The sequence below is a fragment of the Anser cygnoides genome, chromosome 2, assembly GCF_040182565.1.
Source record: "Anser cygnoides isolate HZ-2024a breed goose chromosome 2, Taihu_goose_T2T_genome, whole genome shotgun sequence".
Classification (NCBI taxonomy): domain Eukaryota; kingdom Metazoa; phylum Chordata; class Aves; order Anseriformes; family Anatidae; genus Anser; species Anser cygnoides.
Window position 1 is genome coordinate 71,016,467 of NC_089874.1, and position 22,954 is coordinate 71,039,420.

General features: G+C 39.5%; 2 protein-coding genes across 13 annotated transcripts in view; one reads left to right on the top strand and one right to left on the bottom strand.

Moving 5' to 3' along the window:
- Positions 1-3,399, bottom strand: part of SYCP2L (synaptonemal complex protein 2 like) — a 37,594-nt gene extending 34,195 nt beyond the window's left edge. The window contains exon 1 of the mRNA XM_048072137.2: positions 1,753-3,399. The gene's annotated coding sequence lies outside the window, so the exon portion shown is untranslated. The remainder of the gene's footprint in view (positions 1-1,752) is intronic.
- A 1,024-nt stretch (positions 3,400-4,423) lies between these two features.
- MAK (male germ cell associated kinase) overlaps positions 4,424-22,954 on the top strand; it is a 31,330-nt gene continuing 12,799 nt past the window's right edge. For 9 of the 12 annotated variants that reach the window (XR_010829420.1, XR_010829419.1, XR_010829421.1 and 6 more), the window contains exons 1-10: positions 4,424-4,582; positions 8,656-8,995; positions 10,845-10,899; positions 11,858-11,979; positions 12,884-12,963; positions 14,751-14,883; positions 14,977-15,148; positions 19,892-20,059; positions 21,258-21,578; positions 22,509-22,699. Coding sequence is in view for 9 of the 12 variants with exons in the window: in XM_013190458.3 (XP_013045912.2) it covers positions 8,895-8,995; positions 10,845-10,899; positions 11,858-11,979; positions 12,884-12,963; positions 14,751-14,883; positions 14,977-15,148; positions 19,892-20,059; positions 21,258-21,578; positions 22,509-22,699 (1,343 nt within the window). In the remaining 3 variants the exon portion in view is untranslated. Of the gene's footprint in view, positions 4,583-4,602; positions 4,741-8,655; positions 8,996-10,844; positions 10,900-11,857; positions 11,980-12,883; positions 12,964-14,075; positions 14,212-14,750; positions 14,884-14,976; positions 15,149-19,891; positions 20,060-21,257; positions 21,579-22,508; positions 22,700-22,954 lie in introns of those variants that run through there. The other 3 variants (XM_066992436.1, XM_066992441.1, XM_066992442.1) reach the window with 3 other exon arrangements.

The window sequence follows — 22,954 nt, forward strand, 5'->3', positions numbered from 1 at the left end:
AGAGCACCAGCTGTCCCCAGGCTGAGGATGCCCTTTATACTCAAAAAAGCAGCCTTTTAATGGCAAGGCTTAAAAGCACAAGTGTGTTGAATGGATCCTTTCCAGAGACAAGAGGCTTCTCGATGATGTTTCTCAACACATGTACCTGCCAGGCGTGGCCATGTGTCACGGACCCGATGTGGGCACCTGTATGTGGGCATTGGCACCTGGTCCCCTCTGCTGCTAGCCCCTGCCCTCAGCAGCAGGTCCTGCCAGGGGGACAGAGCCTGGCAGCCCAGCATCTTGTGTCTGCTGAGCTCACTGGTGTCTCTCCTCTGGGACACCCAATGGGGAGGTCTTCATGATCTCTGCAGACAGATGTAAGTGTTCCTCTGAGCTCTACAGGTGGGAACCAGGGCTTCTCTGGAGACAGTGATGATGCAGCAGAGCAGAATATGATTTCTAAGCCTACTTTTTACTTTTTTTTTGGGGGGGGGGGGGAGGAGGGGGGCAAGTGGAGGGAGGTGTCTGGATTTTTTTTCATGTTGTTTGCTTGTTTTGCTTTGTTTTTTAGTCTTTTTGAGTTATCTAATCCACCTGAGCTACTCCCATTCACAAAGGTGGATCACACCTCTTGAGACAGACCATTTAGCAGGAGACACAGTGCACTTCTGGAGGTGCAGGAGGCCTTCTAAAGAAATGAATTACACATTTTGTGCCACTCCTATTGTTCTCAGTGTCGGTTACACAGAAAAAGCAGACAACTGAGACCTTCAGCATTGGGTTGTTCCTCTGTTGTGGTTTAACCCGGCTGGCAGCTAAACACCACACAGCCGTTCGCTCACCCTCCCCCCTCCCTCTCTGGGATGGGGGAGAGAAACGGGAAAGTGAAGCCTGTGAGTTGAGATAAAGACAGTTTATTAAGACAGGAAAATAATAATAACAATAATAATAATAATAGTGATAATGGTAATAGTATTAACAATAATAATGTGTAAGAAAACAAGTGATGCACAATGCAATTGCTCACCACCCGCTGACCGATGCCCAGCCTATCCCCGAGCAGCCGGCCCCCCCACCCCGGCCAGCCACCCCTATATATTGTTTAGCATGACGTCAGATGGTATGGAATACCCCTTTGGCCAGTTTGGGTCAGCTGTCCTGGGTCTGTCCCCTCCCAGCTCCTGCTGCACCCCCAGCCTGCTCGCTGGCAGGACAGAGCAAGAAGCCGAAAAGTCCTTGGCCTGGTGTAAACACTGCTCTGCAACAATTAAAACATCAGCATGTTATCAGCGCTCTTCTCATCCTAATCCAAAACATAGCACCCTACCAGCTACTATGAGCTACTTAACTCTGTCCTAACTGAAACCAGGACATCCTCCCAAGACACAGGGTGAAAAGTTAGTCCAGGTGTGTTAAAACCCATCTGCCTGAGAACTAACAAGAGCAGTGTATGGTGTTGTCCCATGTCTGGACAACTGTCTGAGGTCTTCTAGCCGCATAAAGTAAGTATCTGGCCATCGCTCTTGAACAAAGGAAGGGCAGATCAGTTGCTGTTTATGTAGTGCTATGGTTAGGATTGTGCAAAATGGAGAGCACATTTCAACATGACACCTCCATGAGCTTGCAAGAGCCCACATGCAAGACAGAGATCAGTGGGATGATACAGGTGTGAATAAACATCACAAAGAAATGTTGCTTGTTTGGATCAAACTCATTCAAAGCAATGGCAACCAAATAAAGTTCACACAATCCCTACTAACTTCTACATACCTGCTGTCACTTGTTGTACTGCCGGTTGTGAGAAGCTGGTTTCAGGTGCTTATGCTGGCATTTCAGCAAAGCGTTGATACCTTTATGGGCCGCAGCCAAAGAGGGTTCTTTCAACAGAAAATTAGTAGTGGGTCTGCTAATCTTGTTGTGTAAAATGAGCAGGCAAGCAGGTGCACCAGGATCTTCTCAGAGGTCCTTCTGCAGGACTCGCAAACACCCCTGCCATTCCAGCCTGATGGCTTTCCTTCGTTTTCCTGCTTCACAGAAAGAGCAAAGCCCAGCACCTCTCTTAATGTCTTTGTGACAAAATGAGGGGTTAAGTGACTGGGCTGCAGTGCTTGCCATATAGCTCTGAAGCATATTGCAGTTTGTCATAACTACAGTGCAGCCTTCCTGCCTCTGTGCATCAGGGAGTGTTACAGAAAGCACTGGCAATCAGCAGGTGCAGGACACCACTAACAGAAATTACTCAATTGCTGCGCCTCTGCAGAAGTAGTATTGAAATTATTTAAACATCAGCCTTGCCTTTTGGTTGCTTCCCAGCACTGTCTCACCACTCCCATCCTCTATGTCCCACTATTTGGAGTTTATTTCAAGTAGAGGAAAAAAACACACTCGTGTTTCTTATTTTGAGAGCTTTTTTTTTTTTTCTCCTTTTTTTTTTTTTTTCCACAATGCAGAAGCAAGCGGAAGAGCAGCTTTGTGAAACAGCAGGTAATCCCTGGTATGAGATCAAACTCAGAAAATTAGCTATGCCCACGCGCTTATGTCCCCACAGAGAAGTGAGAACGCTTTGCAAAACACAGCTGATGTCACTGAACCATGGCCCAAGTTCTGCCCGTGGGGTGACGCTGCTTTAACGCTTCTCATGTCCAGGTCTCATCTTTGCGCTTCGTTGTACCCAGGAGGCATCTCTGATGTTTTTACTTCAGTAAAGGAAATGGACATATTCTGTTTCAGGGAAAAAAAAAATTATATATATATACTATTAATCCTTGTGCTGTCATTTCAACAAACTGTTCGAGTTGCTGAGTCCTCTGGGCTCCAAAGTGCTGCTTCCCACAGCCTCCTGTTCCGCACAGCTGACTAAAGGCAGAAGCAATTCATCTGTCAGCGGTGCTTGACCCAGCACCTTGTCACCACCCTGGCCAGCGACAAACAGGAGAAAAAAGGTGTAACTGGGACAGCTTCCCTTTTTTGCTGACAGCCTGGTGAAGCTGAGCAAATCTGAACTTCTGCCTCTCCCTCCATAGTATCCCTTGTAGTTACCGTGTTGTCTCTTCTTCTTGACCTCAAAAAGCATTTAAAGAATAAGAAGCTTTGAGCTTTAAAGCTTCAGGTGAGACCTCACTCTCAAAACTACCCTTTGGCTCAGACACTAAATATACATTTTTTTTAATCGTGTCTTCTGTACACACTGGGGAAATTTTGGTTACAAAGGACTACTAAGAAACTGCATGGAGAAAGACTCTTTACTTGGGTAAATGATAGGACAAGGGGGAATGGTCTTAAACTAAAAGAGGATAGATTTAGATTAGACATTAGGAGGAAATTCTTCACTGTAAGGTTAGTGAGGCACTGAAACACGTTGCTCAGAGAAGCTGTGGATCACAGAATCACAGAAGCAACTACAGGCCTGTCAGCCTGACCTTGGTGCCAGGAAAAGGGATGGAACAGGTCGTCTTGAATGCAATCACGCAATGTATACAGGACCACCGGGGGATCAGGCCCAGTCAGCATGGGTTCATGAAAGGCAAGTCCTGCCTGACCAACCTCATCTTCTTCTACGACTGGGTGACCTGCCTGGTGGATGAGGGAAAGGCTGTTGATGTAGTCTACTTAGACTTCAACAAAGACTTTGATACAGTCACAGTCTTTCATAGTATTCTGGAGAAGCTGGAGGCCCATGGTTTGGACAGGTACACTCTGCTGGCTTGAAAGCTGGCTGGACAGCCGGGCCCAGAGCATGGTGGTGAACGGAGTGAAATCCACAGCGTCCTGGCTTGTGTCAGGAATAGTGTAGCCAGCAGGACCAGGGAGGTGATCGTCCCCTTGTATTCTGCTCTGGTGAGGCCACACCTCGAGCACTGTGTTCAGTTTTGTGCCCCTCACTACAAGAAGGACATCGAGGCCCTGGTGCGTGTCCAGAGAAGGGCTACGAAGCTGGTGAAGGGCCTGGAACACAAGTCCTGTGAGGAGCGGCTGAGGGAACTGGGGTTGTTCAGTTTGGAGAAGAGGAGGCTCAGGGGAGACCTTATTGCTCTCTACAGCTTCCTGAAACAAAGGCGTGGGGAGCTGGGGGTTGGCCTCTTCTCACAGGTAACTAGCGATAGGACAAGAGGGAATGGCCTCAAGTTGCACCAGGGGAGGTTCAGGTTGCAAATGAGGAGACATTTCTTCTCCCAAAGAGTAGTCAGGCATTGGAACGGGTTGCCCAGGGAGGAGGTGGCATCACTCTCCCTGGGGGTGTTCAAGGCAAGGCTGGACCTGGTACTTAGGGACATGTTTTAGTGGGTGATGGTGGCTGTACGGCAATGCTTGGACCAGATAATCTTGGAGAACTCTCCCAGCACTATCAACCCCGCAACTGTACGCCCCCACAACCACGCACGCGCGCTGCCCGCTCTCCTTCCCGTCCCCTGCCCTCCCCTTCCCTTCCCTCCCCGGAGGTGGCAGGTCCCGCCCAGCGCCACGGCGTCGCCCCGGCGACGCGTCAGCGCGGCCCGGCGGCGGTTGGCAGCAGTTGGCGGCTGGCCCCGCGCCCCGCTCGCCGTGCGCAGCGCCGTGCTCTGCCCGCGGCCGTGGGGGTTCCTGCGGCTCCCGGGCGCAGGTGGGTGGCACTGCCTCTGGCTTACTCGCCCTGCCGCCGCGCTGGGCCGCGTCCCGTTCGCTGCTTTTATTATGGGTTTGGCCTTTTCGAGTTTCTTTGTTAATTTTTGTAGCCGGCTTAGCGTGCAGCTCAGAGATATTCGCTAACACGTAATTCAGGTACAGCAGAAACCCTTGAAACGCAAAAAGTGATGCAAGTTTCCAGGACTCATTTTGGAGAATTAGGAAGCGGGTATTCTTTATTAACAGAGCTGGGTAAGCGAGGGATAATTCCACCCAACGTGTACACCTAAGCAAGACAACGAGGACTTATTTGTGGTACGGTGATAAACATATTCACGCGTTTTTCCAAAACAGGGCAGGATTTATGTTACTGGTTTCTGACACCCAGCTATCGTAGTGTCCCTCCTCCTTTCGCCTGCGCAGTGCCCTCTGGGGGTCACACTTCGGGGCCTTTCCGATGAAGGCTTGTAGCCTCCTTCCCCTTGTCCTTTCCTCCTTTCCGTGTTGCGTGTGCTCTGTCGTTGTTTAGCACTTCAGCAGCTTTGCTTTTTTCCAACTCAGCCAATTCAGTTGTTTGTGTTCTACTTTGGGCACCGTGTGCCTTCTTCAGGCTTGATTTTGTGGCTAGAGCTGAGTCTTGTCGCGTAAGGCCGATACAACTGTTGAACAGTTTGAGCAATCCCTTCGGCTTGCTGTGTTACGTATTTTGCATTTTATACTCATTGTTTCACCCTGATACTTTGCCATTATTAATTACCTTTGAAAACGGAATATCTACATTCATTTAAGGTTATTGCTGTTGCCTAAAGTAAAAACACCAGAAACACAGGAAAAGTGAAAATGAGCTTAACATATTAAGTAGTTCTACATTTACACAAATTACCAGATTCTGTGGCTCTGCTGCATTCTGTCTTCTCTTTGTCCCCTGCTTTCATCCCTCTTTAATCCCATGTGAAGAGCTTATGGGCAGTATGTCAGTAAGGGCGTAAAACAATAGGATTTCTCTTGTCAGTTTGGTAGACGAGACTATTACAACAATTTTACATTTTAGAGCTTCAGGCAACCGAGGAAATGATACCACATAAGCGTTGAGATACCAAAGAACATGTCAGAGGCCTGCAGTACCAAGTAAAGGTAGATTGGGTCTTCCCCGGGCTGGTACAAAAGAGAAGAGCCTGGAGTCAAGTGTGATACACACTGGCATTTTTCCGCTGCGTTTGGTTAGTTTTCAATTGGTGATGTCTCACTGTGAGTTGCCTCCTTTCCGTCTTTTTGTTGACTGTAAGTACCCGAGGAAACTTGTTCGCAAGAGTCATTTGTGAAGTGGCCTGGTCTGGATCCGTGGTGGTGAATGTGTGCGGCAGGTATGACAGTACATACATACATTCATACAAGATACATAAGAAAAGGAATAAGGCAATAAAGTATTTGCCAGATCAGACAAAATGTACGCTTATTATGCCTGAGATGTGTTACATTACGTAGGAATTTTGGAGGGAAGAAGTGAATTATGTAGTGCTGTTCCCAGTGCATATGCTAAAATAATAGCGACAACTGGCCAAACGGAGTAATTGTAAAAGCATGTGATTAATTTATAACCCTGAATTGTCTTGGAAAGCAGACAGGATTTAGGCACCAAAATCAGAGGACTTAAAGGTCAAAACCTGAGGTGTGTATCTAGATCTGGGTCTTTGGTTGTTACAAATGCAGAGTTTTCTTTCTTGGTATTTTAGTTCACTTTGTTAAGAGAGCAGAAAGTTGGGCATGAAATGTAGATACACATATGAGTTCTTCAAAACTTCTAATGTATACAACTCCAGGCTAAGGCCATTTTTGACAGATACGGCGGAATTCCTCCTGAAAACCATGTCCTAACAAGCTACAGTTAGGTTTGTTGAAACAGGGAAGTGCAGTCACATTTAACTCCTACATTTAACTTCACTGCAATACACAAAATGCATGCACACTACATCGTTGCTTTAGAGGCTAATACTGTTTTAAAATGTGTATTAGAAGATCTTCAGGCAGTTTATATGTGTGTGTGTGTATATATACAACCTTACAATCAGAAAATAGCAAGAGATGACTAGCTAGTATGTGTCAGCTTGATCATCTGCTTATTACTGCAGCCAACAAATAGTCTCCTTGAAGAAATAGCACTCAAGGTACTAGAGTGCATGTAGGAACTTTGGGGAATAAGATAAAAAGCTGAATTGTGAGAAACACAGTAGGCAGAAAACATGTCTGCATTTTAAATTGGACTAATATGAAGACATAATTTTAATTGTCTGTGATTGTAAGTTTCTTCTTTTTTTGTTTTGTTTTGTTTTGTTTTGTTTTGGACTTTGCTATAGAATATGCTCTTAACCAGTGACCTCACTTTATGGTAGAAAGGGCTTTTTTCCGGGATGGATAAAAACTTCTTTATATTTCTTACTGCCGAACTGGTTGTTGTCTGGTGCAAAGATTATAAACTGAGGTTGTTCCACAGGGCCGTTCATTACTGGCATCATGACAGCTAGTGCAAGATTCCTCCCCAGTAACAGAAGCACCAGCGAGTAACGAGGTGCACGTTACAACTTCTCCGGGGAAGCAGCATTTCAAGTAACAACAGCTCAGAAACATCAATGCACAGTCCACAAAGCTGTTTCTTTTATGCAGCAGATGTCTGCTCTAGCATGCTGTGTTCACACTCCTAAGGGACCAGTTTTATTGTTGCATTTTGCCAGACCTGTAAATCTCAAGCCTGAGGTTTGTTACTGGCTGAATTTGAGCTCCTTAATCTGTTTGGACAGCCTTACCAGCCTGTAGCTAATTCTGGCATAAGCATAAGGACTACAAAGCTGCATGCTGAATTCTGCATCGCCTGCAGAGGTAGGTTGGCAGTGGATGTCAGCTGATTCGAGTGTTATTTTGAATTTTCAGACAGCAGAGGCAAAAGATAGAGATAATGCTGGAATTTGTTTAGCAGTAGGTGGTTCGTTTGCATTTAAGCATTTGTGTTACAGAGAATAAAAGCTGCAGTGAGCAGTTGTTAGATTTTCCTAGGACTACATAAATAAATGGATGACTTCTGGGCGTTTGTCTAAGTGCCTCGGTATTGACTTTCAGGATTGTGTCTAGGAGGCAGCCAGAGCTGAGGTTAGAGTTAGGATTTGTGAATAAGACCCATGGGAACACTCCTAACTCTTAAACGCTGGTGACATAATATTGTGTATCATGAAAGCTAGGGTTAGGATTCAAGTTTGGATTGGGGTTCAAATTAAGATTTACATAAATTTGAAGAATCAGCATTGTTTAATGTGCTTTCTTTTCCAAATGAAAATTCAGATCAAGTCTTCCATACCAATGCATGTGAGCTCTATAGTTACTTATGCAGGCCTTGTGAAATTGAAGAATAAATTTAACTCTTCAACCATTACTGTGCCGATTCCTAGCTGTGAGTATAGACCAAGAATTCTGTGAACTTAAGAGTGAAATATTCGAGTAAATTTGTAAGAACTCAATTTACCTTGGCAACGAATGCCGCGTTTATCTTGCTTTCTCATGTCCTTTCCTCACTAACTTTAAGCGAGCCTGCTTGCATAATTCGGCATATTCTTCCCATAATTCGCATAATTCCCACACTTCCCATAATTCGGCATTCAGACCAGCAAGCACCAGCCCTGGATTTACTGTAGCACCCTGTGCAAGATTTGGGTTCTGTTACCTGTGTTCCCGAACTTCAGCCCTGCCGTTGCTGCAGATTAGGAACCTACCTCTGCATGCAAATTAGGGAGATCCATCAGAGGACACCAGCCTTAAACATGCTTCTGTGGTTCTAGGGGATTATGGCAGTAATCTTGACTCTCCACTGCTTACTCTAACTCTAATCCTAGACTAGGCACCTCCTGTGGCTTGAAGGACTGAAAAGAACTACTTATATTGAAGCGTTCTATTTAAGGAACGCATACAGGTCTGGAGTTATTATTCTTAGATACAAATTGTAGAGTGTCTTTGCCTAAAATACTGTGAAATTACATATTTATCTATTTTCTCTCTCTCTCTCGCTTTTTTGGTTTTTTTTTGAAGGATCAGTTGAGAATGGTCGTGCTCTTCTCTCTCTCAGACTTTATATCTGCATCTCAAAATTTGGAGGAGACTAGTGACTATCCTGCACAGTTATGAGAAGACATCCAGCATCCTAAAGCAGCCTCGAAGAGGCTCTCTAAGAAAACCAAAAAGCACAAAATCCTTTAAGACATCCTTTAAGACATTTAGAATTTCATAAGCTTTTGGCTATCCTGGTCTTCAAAAAATAATTAAAAAAAATGAACCGTTACACAATCATGAAGCAACTAGGTGATGGCACCTATGGCAGTGTGTTGATGGGAAAGAGCAACGAGTCAGGAGAACTTGTGGCTATCAAACGGTATGTAACATCTAAATTCAGTAGATACTTGCACAAGCTGAACGTTTTCACTTTATTACTGTCTGCCGTGTACAATAAAAAAGAATGTCTCTTTTTATGGAAATGAACATAAAATCTATTTATTTATGTAATTCAGATGCCTAACTGAGTGTGGGTCAGGCTCCTAAGTTGGTGTATCACCAGTGAGACACATCAGTTTGTATAACTTGGCATATTGGCATACTAAATTACATGCTGCCTTTGTTCTGTTAGTATGTGCTTCCTTGTAAAGTGTTGTTAGGTTTTTGTTTTGTTTTGTTTTTACACCAAGGGAAAAAACAAACAACGTGCAGGGGGTTGTTTAGGGAGTTTTTATATTTATATGAATTGTAAAAATTGGTAACAACTGTCTTAATGGATAGATGTGAAATACCTCCCCACTCCCCAAATCTCTTTACATACCACATAAGTGTCAGATACTGCTACAACTATAAATAGCAGGTAACAGTCTTGTCAGATAAATATAAGGTATCTCCTTGGAGCTAACAAAGTTGTATTGTGCGTATCCATCAGCATTGCTATACTTCTTTAAAAAGATTATCACAAAACAACAAAAATCGCATTAGAGGTGTGGGGATGCTCCCTACAGAATTACAAGCAAGATCCAAGACATAAGTACTAAAAACTGTATATTGCTGAGATTTTTTTCCTCCTTTTATGGATTTATCTTATGTCCTTTTATGGAGTCATCTTTCTGAAAAGATAACTTTAAAGAGTTATCTGCGAAGTAAAAGCTGCAGAAGGGTAATTGGAATGTAATTGACTGATTCTTTTTTGTTTGTTTGTTTGTTTTGAGAATTTCTGGGAGTGTTAGCTTTCTCCATGTACTGCTAGTACTGTTGCCTCTTTGTAATATGAATCTATACCCAAAGGAAAATCTCTGATTTGATTATTTTTGTGATTTTTTTATTATTTTGGTTTAAAAAAAAAAAACATTTGTGAGGGATGTTTTTCATTTTCACTATTTCAAGACTTGGAATTCTTTTGTGTGAATGTCAAGTTTGGGATTTGGGGGGGGGCCAGTTTTGGTTGAAGATGCATTTATTTTAAATGAAGTCTTAGTTTTATATAGTTTCACTGTAGGAGCTGGAACTTTACAAAAACACAATAAACAATATGACATGAACAACTCAGTGCCAAAATCTGAGCAACACCTAATTATCCTTATTTGTATCTAAGACTTCCAAATAAATGTATTACACAATTATATGTAGTGGTTAGTTTAGAGACTATTGTATTTACGTATGGGTATTGCTTGGAAAAAATGAAACAATTTCTATTCACTATTTAGTATTTTTGAACAGGCTTGTAAAAAAGATTGATCAAGTCAGATGGCTAATTATAATTTTAGGCAGGTAAGATACTTCACAGATTTCAAAAGTATCATTTCCTAGAATGTGCGAAGTAGGCAAGAGGAAGTGATTTTTCTTGTTTTAAAATCCATGCTTTATGTGCTGTGTCACTGTTGCTTTCCTCCTTATTAAGGGCACAATTCAAATGATACAACAGGAATTTGTGTCCCTGATGCTTTTAGAAATACCTTTGTAGTATCATGGTTTCTGGTTATCTACTCTGCTAAAAATGTTTGCAGTGATTAATCATCAAACACGTTAATTTCTAGTACATGTAAGAGTTGAGTTTACTTTAATTATGTTGCTGAAGAGTAGTATAAAATGTTTCAAATTTGGTTCAAAATACAGCTAGTGCTATATTCAGAAAAAAAAAAGAAAAAACATATCTGGATCTTGGTTTGCTCTAAAAGCATTCTGTGCTACTCACTGAAGATACTTTTTCTCTGACTTTATTTCAGAATGAAAAGAAAGTTCTATTCATGGGATGAATGCATGAATTTGAGAGAAGTCAAGGTAAAATGGCAGACATACCACATTTAAAAATGTTTGGTTAGGTTTTCCTGAAGGAGAAGGGCATCTACCATGTCCTAATAAGGCCAAACTTAGTGAACTCTTTAAATGGGGGTGACAGGTTCCACAAAGCCATGAGCTGATGGCACTCCGAGAGCTGCTTCTGCTTTGCGGAATATCCTGCCATTCTCAAGCTGTGGCCATGTCTTGTAGCCAAGTCTCTTGTCTTTGAGAAAAGATGATGGATTTGATTTGTGTTTGTGGGTGTGTTTTAGCAGCCTGCTCTTTCATTTTATTGATGGATTTCCAGTCCATCCAGTATATCCAGTCCTCATATCTTTTCTTTGGGGCATCTGTAGAAAGCACTGGGAGTTTTGGCTAGCCAAGTGATAGAATAAATCCTGACACATGAAAACCTGGACTAAAATTTAACGTCACCCCATGTTTCACGCATCTAATTTTTTGTAAATACAAAACTCCCTAACAGAGGAATTAGGTATCTATAACTTAGGTTTGACTAGATTTATAATTTAGGTACTGGAAATTGCATATATCTCCAAAAAGAAAACCTATAAGGGAGTATACTTGTTCATGAAATTTTCATTAAAAAAATGCTGAGTTTTCTTATTGAGTTCTATAAGCAAAAGCTGTTAGAGGTTCAGAACTATCTTTCAACATAGACATTTAGGTTTTGTTATTCTTCGTCTCAGTTATGATATCCCTAGAGATGGAAGTTTTAAACTGCTACTAATATATTTGCTGTTTTTGTTTTGAAATTAATTTAAAATGCTCTTTTCTTGTTCTTAGACACAAATAGAGTTTACAAGATAAATACAGGCTTCCAGACAGACTTGTTTTTTAAATTTCTTCCAATAAACTTTTACATATTACAGGCTTAGATCAGATAAGGAATCAAAGCCACTGTCAAGTTATCTGAAACCCTGTTTTGGCTCTTTTACAGTCTCTGAAGAAGCTAAATCATGCCAATGTAATAAAACTGAAAGAAGTCATACGAGAAAATGACCACCTTTACTTTGTGTTTGAATACATGAAGGAAAATCTCTATCAGTTAATGAAGGACAGGTATGTCTCTTTTAGGGAACAACTAGTGTGCTATCATGCTTTATGTAATGATTTTTATGCTATCCTGAAGAACGTACTGGAATTCCCTCTTGCAGCCCCGCTGATGGGAACAGGAGTTGCTGCACCTGCTTGTGCGAGGGTAGAATTCTGCATTGCTCAGCATTGCACGTTGCAATACCTTTGGGAGTAACTCTTTGCTCAGTTGTTAATGAGATAACTTGCATGTCTTCAGTATGTATTAAGCCATGAGAGAAATTCCAAATCCTTTCTTTTTTCTTAGCTAGCCTTCCTTAATGTATGAAGGATTGTACAAACGTCATCAATTCTGCATTAATTACGGATTTGGCTTGAGGTGGCAGGGGTAGTCATCTGCGCATACACACATGCATGTTCATGAGAAAACCTTGGTATGGATTGTGTGATGTTGCAATCTTGGACAAATGGTACATAGCACTATTTGTCATCACTTTCAAGGTGAACTTTGGAGTAGGACCTGCCATTTCAGTAACCGTTTTCTTTGCTGAATTCTTCCAAGTTTAATGTGTTTCCTTCGTGCACCTTTATCTCCTTATGCACAAAGCCCTTAGTTAGCTGTTAGCAATGTTAGCACACTGTTACCCTACAGCTGAGAAGCACTGTCCTAGGTCAGGGTTCCCTTAATGGTGCCACTGGGTAGCACACCTACTACATTGCTACATAGGGCAGTCTCTTGTTCATTCCAATACTGTGTGTGCCACATCATCTATCTATTCAAGCATGCTACAGGCCAGCCAGATTCATCTACGGGTCTGTTTTCATCTGTTCAGGACATATTGTGCAAAATGAGGAAGTGTGTATATTTTGTCTTACAAAAAATACAGTGTTGTTATTTTAATTATGCAAAGTTGTTAATCTTTCTTCACAGAAACAAGTTGTTCCCTGAGTCAGTCATCAGAAACATGATGTATCAGATATTACAAGGGCTAGCTTTTATCCACAAACACGGTAAGTTTGATACTGGAGTTTTAACTATATAGTGCTCTTCTAAGAAAAGAAGATACTGCACAGTAATAGCATGAATAAAAAATATCTAGCAAAGTCTATCAATTATCTCTAATAAAATTATTTCCATCTGCTTCAAGTATGGTGCATTTTTTAAACCATATCTGAAGTTACATTTTATTTTTCTATAAGCAGATATTCTTCCTTTTTGAAAGCACTGGGTATTGTTCATACACTGTTTAATATTTTTTCCTACAGTAGATGCCAGATGAATAAACAAGCAAAAGAAGCCTCTATGCTGTGCGTTTCTGTTTCCTCGGAGAGATCTATCTAAGGAGCAATAATACCTTACAGATGGCAGTTTCTCTCATCTTGAGGCATCATAACTAATATGGTGCCCTAAGTCATAAAAAAAAAAAAAAACTTGCTAACTAAGAAATCCAAAGAGTCTCCTCATCAAATACAATTTGGATTTAAATACTTTGAGATGAGACTTTTCTAGCAATTAAAAGCACATTCTAAAAATGAGGTGCTGTGTGCTAGCAACAAAAACAAAAAGCTTCACAACACTTACAAAACTTTTAATTATCACGTGTAATGTGTCTGCAAACTGCATTCTGAAATACTGGCATTAAGCTCCTTTGCATTTCAAAATATAGTATTTTACTCTCTTGCTTAACTCTCTTTAGTGCTTGTCCGTCACATCACATTGGTATCCCTAAAACTTTCCAAAGACAGTAAAAAGCTCAGAGTGAATTAAGCAGCAGTGTTCCCAGTGATCTGTGATTAGCTTTCATGTACCCTGATAAGGCCTGTTGATGGGTTGGAGTAAATAATTTTTTTTACTTACTCCATTTAGTATTATAAAATACACAAAAGTTGCTGGTTTTGTGACTTTCTGATCAAGGCCACGTATTGTTTTCTGATTATTAGCATCCTCTTTCCCTTCCTCCTTTCTACATGTAATAAATGAGAAAATTAAAATATATTAAAAACTGACACTTCTAAGTTACAGTATTAATATTTTGTTTTGAACATAAATATTTGGGAATAACAGGTATGACAAATTTGAACATTTACATTTCACTGTAATAATTTCAGCCAATTATTTACAGTGGTTGCCAGTTTCTGCATACAGAAATTGAATGCTTTACTGCAGTAAGTGAATTTCAATCAAATTGATTTATAACAAATTGTGAGCTCCAGTTAACCAGCAGAACTGATTTGCTCAGCTGCTTAGCTCCTCTCCAGGTATATAGCTGCTTAAGCCACCACTAACCATTGAAAAAACTTTATGTGCCTGCTTTACTAATATTAGCATTTCTGAGCAGAATTGGGATATATTTTAAATGTCTGTGCCTGTAAATTGTTGTCACGATGATAAATAAAATAGTGAAAAATTGTTCAAGGAATTCCATAAATGAAGCAAGTATCAGATGGTCAATTTGACAAAATAGTTCTGTTTGTTTGTTCTTGTTGTTTTTCAAAAGATTTAATTCTAAATTAGTTGTTATTTGATACTGCTGCAATAGCTAATTCATATTCTACAGCATGTTAATGAATGTTTACATTTGTTAATTTAAGAATCCTTCATGTAATAATTGCTGGAGGGAAAATATGTGTGTTGGGGGTGGGGTTGCCATCCTTTTATTTTGAATTTAAAAAGGGGAAAAAAAAAATCCAAAATAATCCTGAAGTAAAATTTGGATGGCTGTTTAAGAAATGGCTCTGGCTGTTTAAGAAATGATGACACAATTATTTACCATTCTTTTCTGTCTGTTTTTGTATAGGATTTTTTCATAGAGACATGAAGCCTGAAAACCTTCTTTGTATTGGTCCAGAACTTGTAAAAATAGCTGATTTTGGTTTGGCTAGAGAGCTAAGATCTCAGCCACCATATACAGATTATGTTTCTACCAGGTGGTAAGTATATCATGAAGTTAATCATTATCTTAATGAATTACCTTTCTCTGCTTACCATTTTAATTTATCTATTGCTTCTTACCATCCTCATAGGTACCGTGCTCCTGAAGTTTTGCTGAGATCGTCTATTTATAGCTCACCTATTGATATGTGGGCAGTAGGCAGCATCATGGCTGAACTATACACACTAAGACCTCTTTTCCCAGGCACAAGTGAAGTAGATGAAATCTTCAAAATTTGCCAGGTATTAGGGACTCCAAAGAAGGTAAGACTTTTAGAAGAACTCATGCAATAGTATTAAAAAAAAAAAAAAGTGAAATAAAATTATTATGAAACGTTGAATGTTACCTCACTTCCAGAACATACATATCAATAATTGTTTTGGTAAATTTCCCATGGAGTTAAGATTTTCTCAACTGTATGCCTTTCTAGACATCCATTAAGGCATAGAATGCTGGTCTTTTGTTGCATATTAGCATCTGTTTTATATCCTACTATTATGCGTAATCCTGTTCTGCTCTATGATGAAAGCCAGATAAAATTGGTTTGTTCAGTTATTTAAAGCCATGCATGTCAAGAGAATTTAAAAAAAAAATTAAATCAGTCTCCTAAGGCTTCATTTTGTTTTGCTTCAGCTGATTTGTTTTCCTTTCCTGAAACCTTAATTCTTATAGTCTGGTGCCCAGATTTTGGAGCTTGTGGAATTTATCCTGAATAAGATGAATTATGCTTTTTGTGTTTTTGAAGCATAAAAGAAACACGATCTCAAATACGAATCTGTCATACAATATTCCTAGCAATAAGAAGTAATAGAGGGAAACGTTTTTTGATTATTTTCTGAGAGGGCTAAATAGTTTAAAATCTACAAGGGAGGTTTCGGTAATGCATGTACAAATTTATGCAATTATACTTACTTCAGTTAAAAAGTTTTTAGGAAGTGGATATATGAATGTAAAAGAACTTGTCTTACATAACTAATACTTCCAACAAGTAAGCATCAAGGTGTGTTGTTGTTGTTCTTTATACCAACTAATATGCTTGATCCTTTGAATTACAAGTGTTATGAGTTAGTAATTTAATTGAATTAAGATGTTAGAGACATACAGAAACACAGATTAAAATGCTTCATGAAAAGGAGAGTTTGAAAGAGAAGGTAAAGGATGTTTAAAAGAAAATGAATTCCTAGGAAGTGGTTCAAAACAAGTGCAAAACTAGAACATGAGAAAACCAGCACCACAGCATGGAAAAAAAGTCAAGCAAGGATTAGAAAGGAAGCCTTGAAACTAAGGTGTCTGATGAACTGTGAAGAGATGTCAGAATCAATTGGAATAAAAGAGGGGAAAGAAGTTTACCGTTAGAATGTTGAGTAAGCTGAAAAAAAAAAAGACAAAATAATAGAGATATATTTTGGGGAAGCAAATTATGATAGCTAGTGTAAGAGATGACAGAAGTATATCAGCCGTTTGCCCATGGGAGTAAGCAGATGTTTGTGAAATAACTGACTGAACACAGTCTCTAGAACTGGAGAATCATCGGTGTTTTACCAATAAAATATAAAGCGTAACAGCTCCTCTCCTCTACAGGAATTATCAGTGGAGAAGTGAGGAACAGGAAAAAAAAAAAAAAACCAAAAATAGAGTAGGTGTAGCTAGGAACATACAGAGCTTGAAGTGGTGGGAAAACATCCAGGAGAACATACTGAGAAACAGGTGCGAGTTCATGACAGAGCAGAGTGTGAAAGGCCAAAGGTTGAGAGTTATATATGACGTTTTGTGGAAGTGTGGATGTGAAAATTGAGTCTAGAGGATTAAGTGCAAATTGTTAGGTGTAAAACAGTGCTCGCTATGACAGTTGTGCATCAGAAATGATGTGTGATATGTAGGAGTATGTTAAGACTTGAGTTTTCAATCCAAGATGCTAACTTAATTTTCTTAAGCATCTCACAAGTCTAGGATAGTAAGAATAAAGTTTTGATGTACAGTCAGTGTAGCTGCGCAAGAGAACAACACACTAGCTTCTGGAACGTTTTCAGTGTTTTCAGCACAAACAAGTTCTTGGCATGCACAGGAGGCTTCCATGGTGTGCAGCTGAGCAGCGTTGAGGTCACTGGTGTGGTTCTGTAACTTTACCAGTAGCTGAACAGAAGCATAGCACGGCTGGTTGCTTGGGGAAGCAGGGAGCATTGCCAGCTGAGTATTTCAGAGGAAACTGTAGCCCCTTCTAAAGACCCTAGGGGTTAGAGATGCTGTAAATCAGCCCTCTAGAATCAGGAAGCTGTACTTAGAGGCTCTGTGCCCCTGTCACCTGTTGGGCAGACTTGGGAATTTTATCTCCTTATGACAATGTTAAGGCATTCTTCAGGGACATCACTACATAAGAAGAGCATTTAAATATTATGAATTTTCACAACAAACAATGCTTTTGTTACTGGTGAAGTGTTTTTTCCGCATTCTGAAAAACACAAGGAGTTACTTTTATAGTATGTTTTTATAGATAAAGTTTCATAAATAGTTGTGGTTTTTTTTTCCAGGTATATATTTTCATTTCTTCCATTAACCTGCAATAAGGAATTACAAGAATTATGCCCAGAAACTGTCTTAATTTCAAATTGCTCTCCTTTTATTGGTTTAAATCCATAATACTATGCTAATGACTTCTGTTGGTTGGTTGGTTTGCTTGTTTTAATACTGACAGGTAACTACTTCGCTCTGTTTTATAACCCTTTTATAACGTTCCTACAGATATAATTCTGTTACCTAATTCAAGTATCGGTTGTGATGGTGCTCTAAGAATATCCTCTTCTAATGAAAATGTAATGACAACCGGAAAAGAAGATGAATGAAATGCATTTTCATAAGTTGAAGGTGGCAATGGCACTTTAATTCCAAATTCATTTTTTTGAGAAATTGAAATGTTTTCTTCATTTTTCCATTGTACCATTTTCACTCTTGGTACTTCACCAGTTCAACACTTAGCCCTTGCTACTGAGTTGTAAATTGTTCCTTTTTTAGTGGGATGTCACCAGCTACAATAAAGCAGAGAGATGCAGAGGAGGAGGAAAGAGTTTACCTCCGTTCATTTAAATCAACAGATAATTTTGTGATGGAATAGAATGTCACTTGAAGTCTTGAGACTTATTTTAACCAGATTTGGCTTATAATTACATTTGAGTTCTTTGATTACTGTAGACTGGTAAAAGAACTAAAAACTTGTTGTTGATCTGTGCTACAAGATAAGCAATAGCTAACAAGGTATCTTAAGACCAAACTGTCAAATCAATCCAATTTATGTTTTTAGCAGTGTAACAAGCTTTGTGGATAGAAGAGAAGCAATAATATCATACATTGTCATCAGTATGGCTTCTGATGCTGTTCCTTATAACATTATCAGCAGCATATTTAGACAAACAGCTATACCTATATACTGTATAGGTATATATATTTGTATATACTATATATATACCTATATACTGTAGGTATATATGTAAGTATATACTGTAGATATATATGTACCTATATGTGTGAATACCTATTTGGAAGACCTTACTCAGAGAGTAACTTTTAATGGTTCACACTCAAAATGATAGATAGATTGAATAGGACTCTGAGTGGTTCTGCGTATAATTTAAAAAAAAAAAAGTACCAAGTGCCTTCTGATAGAATAGGTTTTCCTTATTAAGCTGGCAGGTAGCAGGCTAGGAAGTCTGTTAGATTAGAATTCAGAATTTCTTATAAAATTAGAGATGCAGCTTAGAAAATATTCTTTAACTACATTTAGAGTGGTATACTTGGTCAAGCATAATCAGAGCTGCATAAATATCTGGGGATAACTATCCAGCGAACAATTCTGCAGAAGAGGATATAGGAGATGTATAGTGCATTGTACATCAACAGCTTTTTGTCGCAACAAAGACAAATACCATACCATGTGCAAAGAAAGGAGTACAGTCCACTGATATATGAACTATTCTTTCCATTTCACTTGCAATATGATGCCCAGTTGTAAGTTTTGCCTTTCAAGGAAGAAAATCGGAGTCCGGATAAGAGGAAAAACTTTAGAAGTCAAGACCAGAAGTTCAATTGTTTGGGCTTCTTCAGCCTACACAAAAGAAGACTGGAAAAAAAGGACAAGAAATATAGCTCCTGATTTATAAAAAGGCTGTTCTAGACAGAAAAGTAGGATTCTTTCTTGGTATCCATGGATGATAGCATATTCAGTAATGGTTGTATATTGCTGCAAGAGAAACGTCCATTTTTCTAATCTTGAGGAGATCCAACTACGAAAGACACTGTCTAGAGCAGCTGTTGCTTGCCAGGAACTGGAAGGTTTTTTGAGACTAAACTGTCAGAGAGGGACAAGGGCATGGGTTTGATGATCTCTTGAGATCTTTGATAATCCTACAATTCTGTATTCAAGCAATGCAATTTTCATGCAACTAAGGACTTCAGGTTTTAGTTTTTGAAAGTGAAACACTCAAAAAGAAAACTTTTTTTTTAATCTAGTGGTCATGATTTTTCCTGTTGCAATACTGTCTAGCTGTAATTTAATCATCGACTGTTTTAATGGTGGAAGCAGGTACATTGCGTAGGCTGCATTGTGGCTGCACAACCATGGTCTGCTGGTGCAAGGGCTTCACCTCTAGTATAAAGAGAAATGCATAGAAATCAGCTGTTAGAGCTTATTTCTGTAATAGTTGGGATGTGCATTACTGCTCTTGTTAGTGCTGCATTCTCTTCTTCCGAGAGAGTATGTCCAAGTGTTGTATGCACAATGACAGATCCACCCTTACCTACAGGAGAGCTTGAGGACAGTCACTGGAGACTGACGCTGCAGTCACTGGTGTCATAGCAATTACAATGAAAAATGCATGTTTTTCATTGTATAGGAAGGAGCTACGCAGACCATGCATGACTCAAGCTGCAGAAAAGTTAATTTGATCTAATACCTCAAGTGTGCATAGTCTTCATCCTTTTATTTATTTATACTGTTTTTCTTTCCTTTTAAACAGAGTGACTGGCTGGAAGGATACCACCTTGCTTCTACTATGAATTTCCGTTTCCCACAGTGTGTCCCTATAAGCCTAAAAACTCTTATCCCAAATGCAAGCAGTGAAGCCATACAGCTTATGACTGATATGCTGAACTGGAATCCAAAGAAGAGACCTACAGCAAGTCAGGTCTGAGCTTCCTGAATTGTAATTATAAGTCACTTCCCCCACTTGATTTTCATCACTTGTCTGTATGGAGGGGGATACTGAAAGTAAAGCTTTGATTTTGTAAGGCTGCAAATGGAATGCAATATAGAAGAGCTAAGGATTGTTTTTTACTAGGAGATGGGACATAAACCGTACGAAGTGATAAAGAAAGAACTTTGAGAAGAACATACCAGTAGGTCACAGAGGTCACAGGTTTTCTTTAAGTTAATTTAAAAAAGTATACATATTTCAAAGATGTGTACATTCTACTGATTTTTGAGTATTTATACCTAATGCAATCCTATTTAGAAGGTATAAAAGGACAATGTGGAGAATTTTGTTGGGAAACAAACATAATGCAAGGTATAGGTGGATGTAACGTAAGTGATTCAGAAGTGATTAAGCAGATGGTGCAAAGGAGAACAACCATATCTGTCCACTTTATATAGCGTTTCTATTGTTACAGTCACTGAGATCTGACTGTAGTCTGATGCTATACATCTTTACTCAGAATTCTTGCATGGCACTTTATGAAAGCAAATAACCAGGTTTTGCCCAAGTGAGTTGTCAAGGAAGCAGCTGCAGTAGTTGTGTAATTCACAGGCAAAAGGGAGAGTTTAATGCACATTCATAGAAATGTGTACAAAGGCAGCAATTCTCAAGTGCAGCTGAGGCAAAACATCGCTGAGAACTAACAAAAGAATCCTTTTGGATGATTCAATCCAAAACGGGCAGCGAGAGCATGTTGAGAGCTGGTGTGTTAATAAGGTATGAAAGATAGTTAGCAGGGAAGCATGCAATAAAGCAGTGAGGGTTTTGTATTGTAGTGGAAACTACCTGTTTTTAAAATTGAAATTTGTTACTGCATGAATGTAGAATGGAGTTGAGTGTAAAATGCACCTCAAAACACAGACTCCAAAAAATCTAGAAATAAAAGAATTTTTAAAAGGACATGACTGCTCTAACATGTCCAAGTGGATCCATCTTGTTAAGTTAAACAGTGGGAAGCGCTTAAAATGCTGTACTGAGAGCTAGCTATACATAAGATTTAATTATACATCCATCTTGCCTCAGTGCTGAAGAGATTGCTTAATGCTTCAGAAACACACTTAGATTCTTGATGAAATTAGCAAAGTCAATTTTATTAAATATAATTAGTATGTTATATCTTCTTCTCCAGGCTCTGAAGTACCCTTACTTTCAAGTTGGCCAAATGTTAGGACCTCCTCCACAATATCTGGAGAAGCAGACTCCTATTAAGCCAGTGCAGCCAACAGAACCAAAGCCAACTTTACCCAAACTGGAAGCAGTATCCAAGCCAGAACCTCTGTCTTTACCTGATGTACCTGACCAAATGCAGCCACAGCCCCTCTCAAAGGTTAACCACCAGCCACTCCAGCAAATTCAGTTACCTCAGAATACAACTAACCAGCAAGTACCAAAACAGCAGCAGCCACAGGCACAACCATTTTTTCCGACTATCAGTAAAAACTCATCACCAGTAAGTTGCCTTCAGTAAATACCTAACTTAGACAGGTGATTCTATTGCAGGTTTTTACTGTATTCAACCTGGCCATTCTCTGAAAATTGCTGTACTTTTTATTAGAGAAAATACAGGTTGATAATTCAGGACTAACTAGGGATATAGCTAATTACTTATTAAAATTTTACAGCAAATTGGGAAAATACATTACTTGTAACAACAATTTATATTCTCTTACGATAGCCTTTCCTGACATGCTTCTGCAGTAATGTAGTTACAACAGCTATCATTATTGACCTTTGAGAAACAACTCACAAAAATATTGTTGGTATACGAAAAAGAAATGGAAAGTGAGAACTTTGGTTGTCTCAAGCAGGAAAATACCTGAGCAAGTATGCTAAAAATAACAGGTATTCCAGAAAATAGTGGAAGGCAAACTACAGTCGCATGAAAAGATAGAATTACTACTTTTTAAAGCTTTGGTAGAGAATGTTAAGGGAAAACCTGACTAATTTCTGAAAGCTGCATTTGCTCTGGGGCCATGGGAGTTGGCACTCAGAACCCCGAGTGTGATTGCTGTGAATGATGTGCACCCCTGTGCCCTGCTTCTGACAGTTGTTCTACCCCCAGCAAGAGACTTCAGCAAGATGCCAGCAACAGAGGCTAAGTGCTGAACTGGGCCTGCAAACAGAACATTAACCTAACTACTTCAGCTAGACTTGAGCCATTGAAGGTTGACATGTCTAAAAGAGCTATGCACAAAATACCTGCCAACTTTGTTACATGTTTTGTGCTTAAAATCTTTCTTAACATTGTGACCAAAACAGGCACAACACAATGGGGAAAAATTCTTCAATGTTCTTAAGTAGTAGTCTGAAGTAAACTAAATGTAAAAACATGAAGTTTTAGAATTTATTTGAAGCTTTTTTTTTTTCCTATTCAAAATAGAAACAAGCAGCTAGTGGCCCTCAGAATGGCACAGTAGGTCCTAAAAGCTGCAGGAGGCGATGGGGTCAGACTTTGTTAAAGGCTATGGATAGCTGGGATGACTTGGACAATGCTGAATTTGGAATGTCATGTTCAAAGAAACCTAGCATTGCACTATTAAAAGAAAAGAAAAACAAGGAATGTCTTTTTAGGTAAGTCCTTTAATTATATAATCACTTTTTTCTTTTTTTTTATGTACACAATGACAAGTAGATTTATAGGTTGGTTAAAACAGATCTGCTAAAATTTAAGTCATTCAAGCTCTGCAAGAACGCAAAGAGCTGTATGAACAGGCCATCTTTGGGTGTGGTATCTATGTGACACCACTAATATCCATATTTATTTTTAAGCACTCTACAGTTCATATGTTCATCCTGTTTTTATGAAACTCTGCATTTTACTGAAAT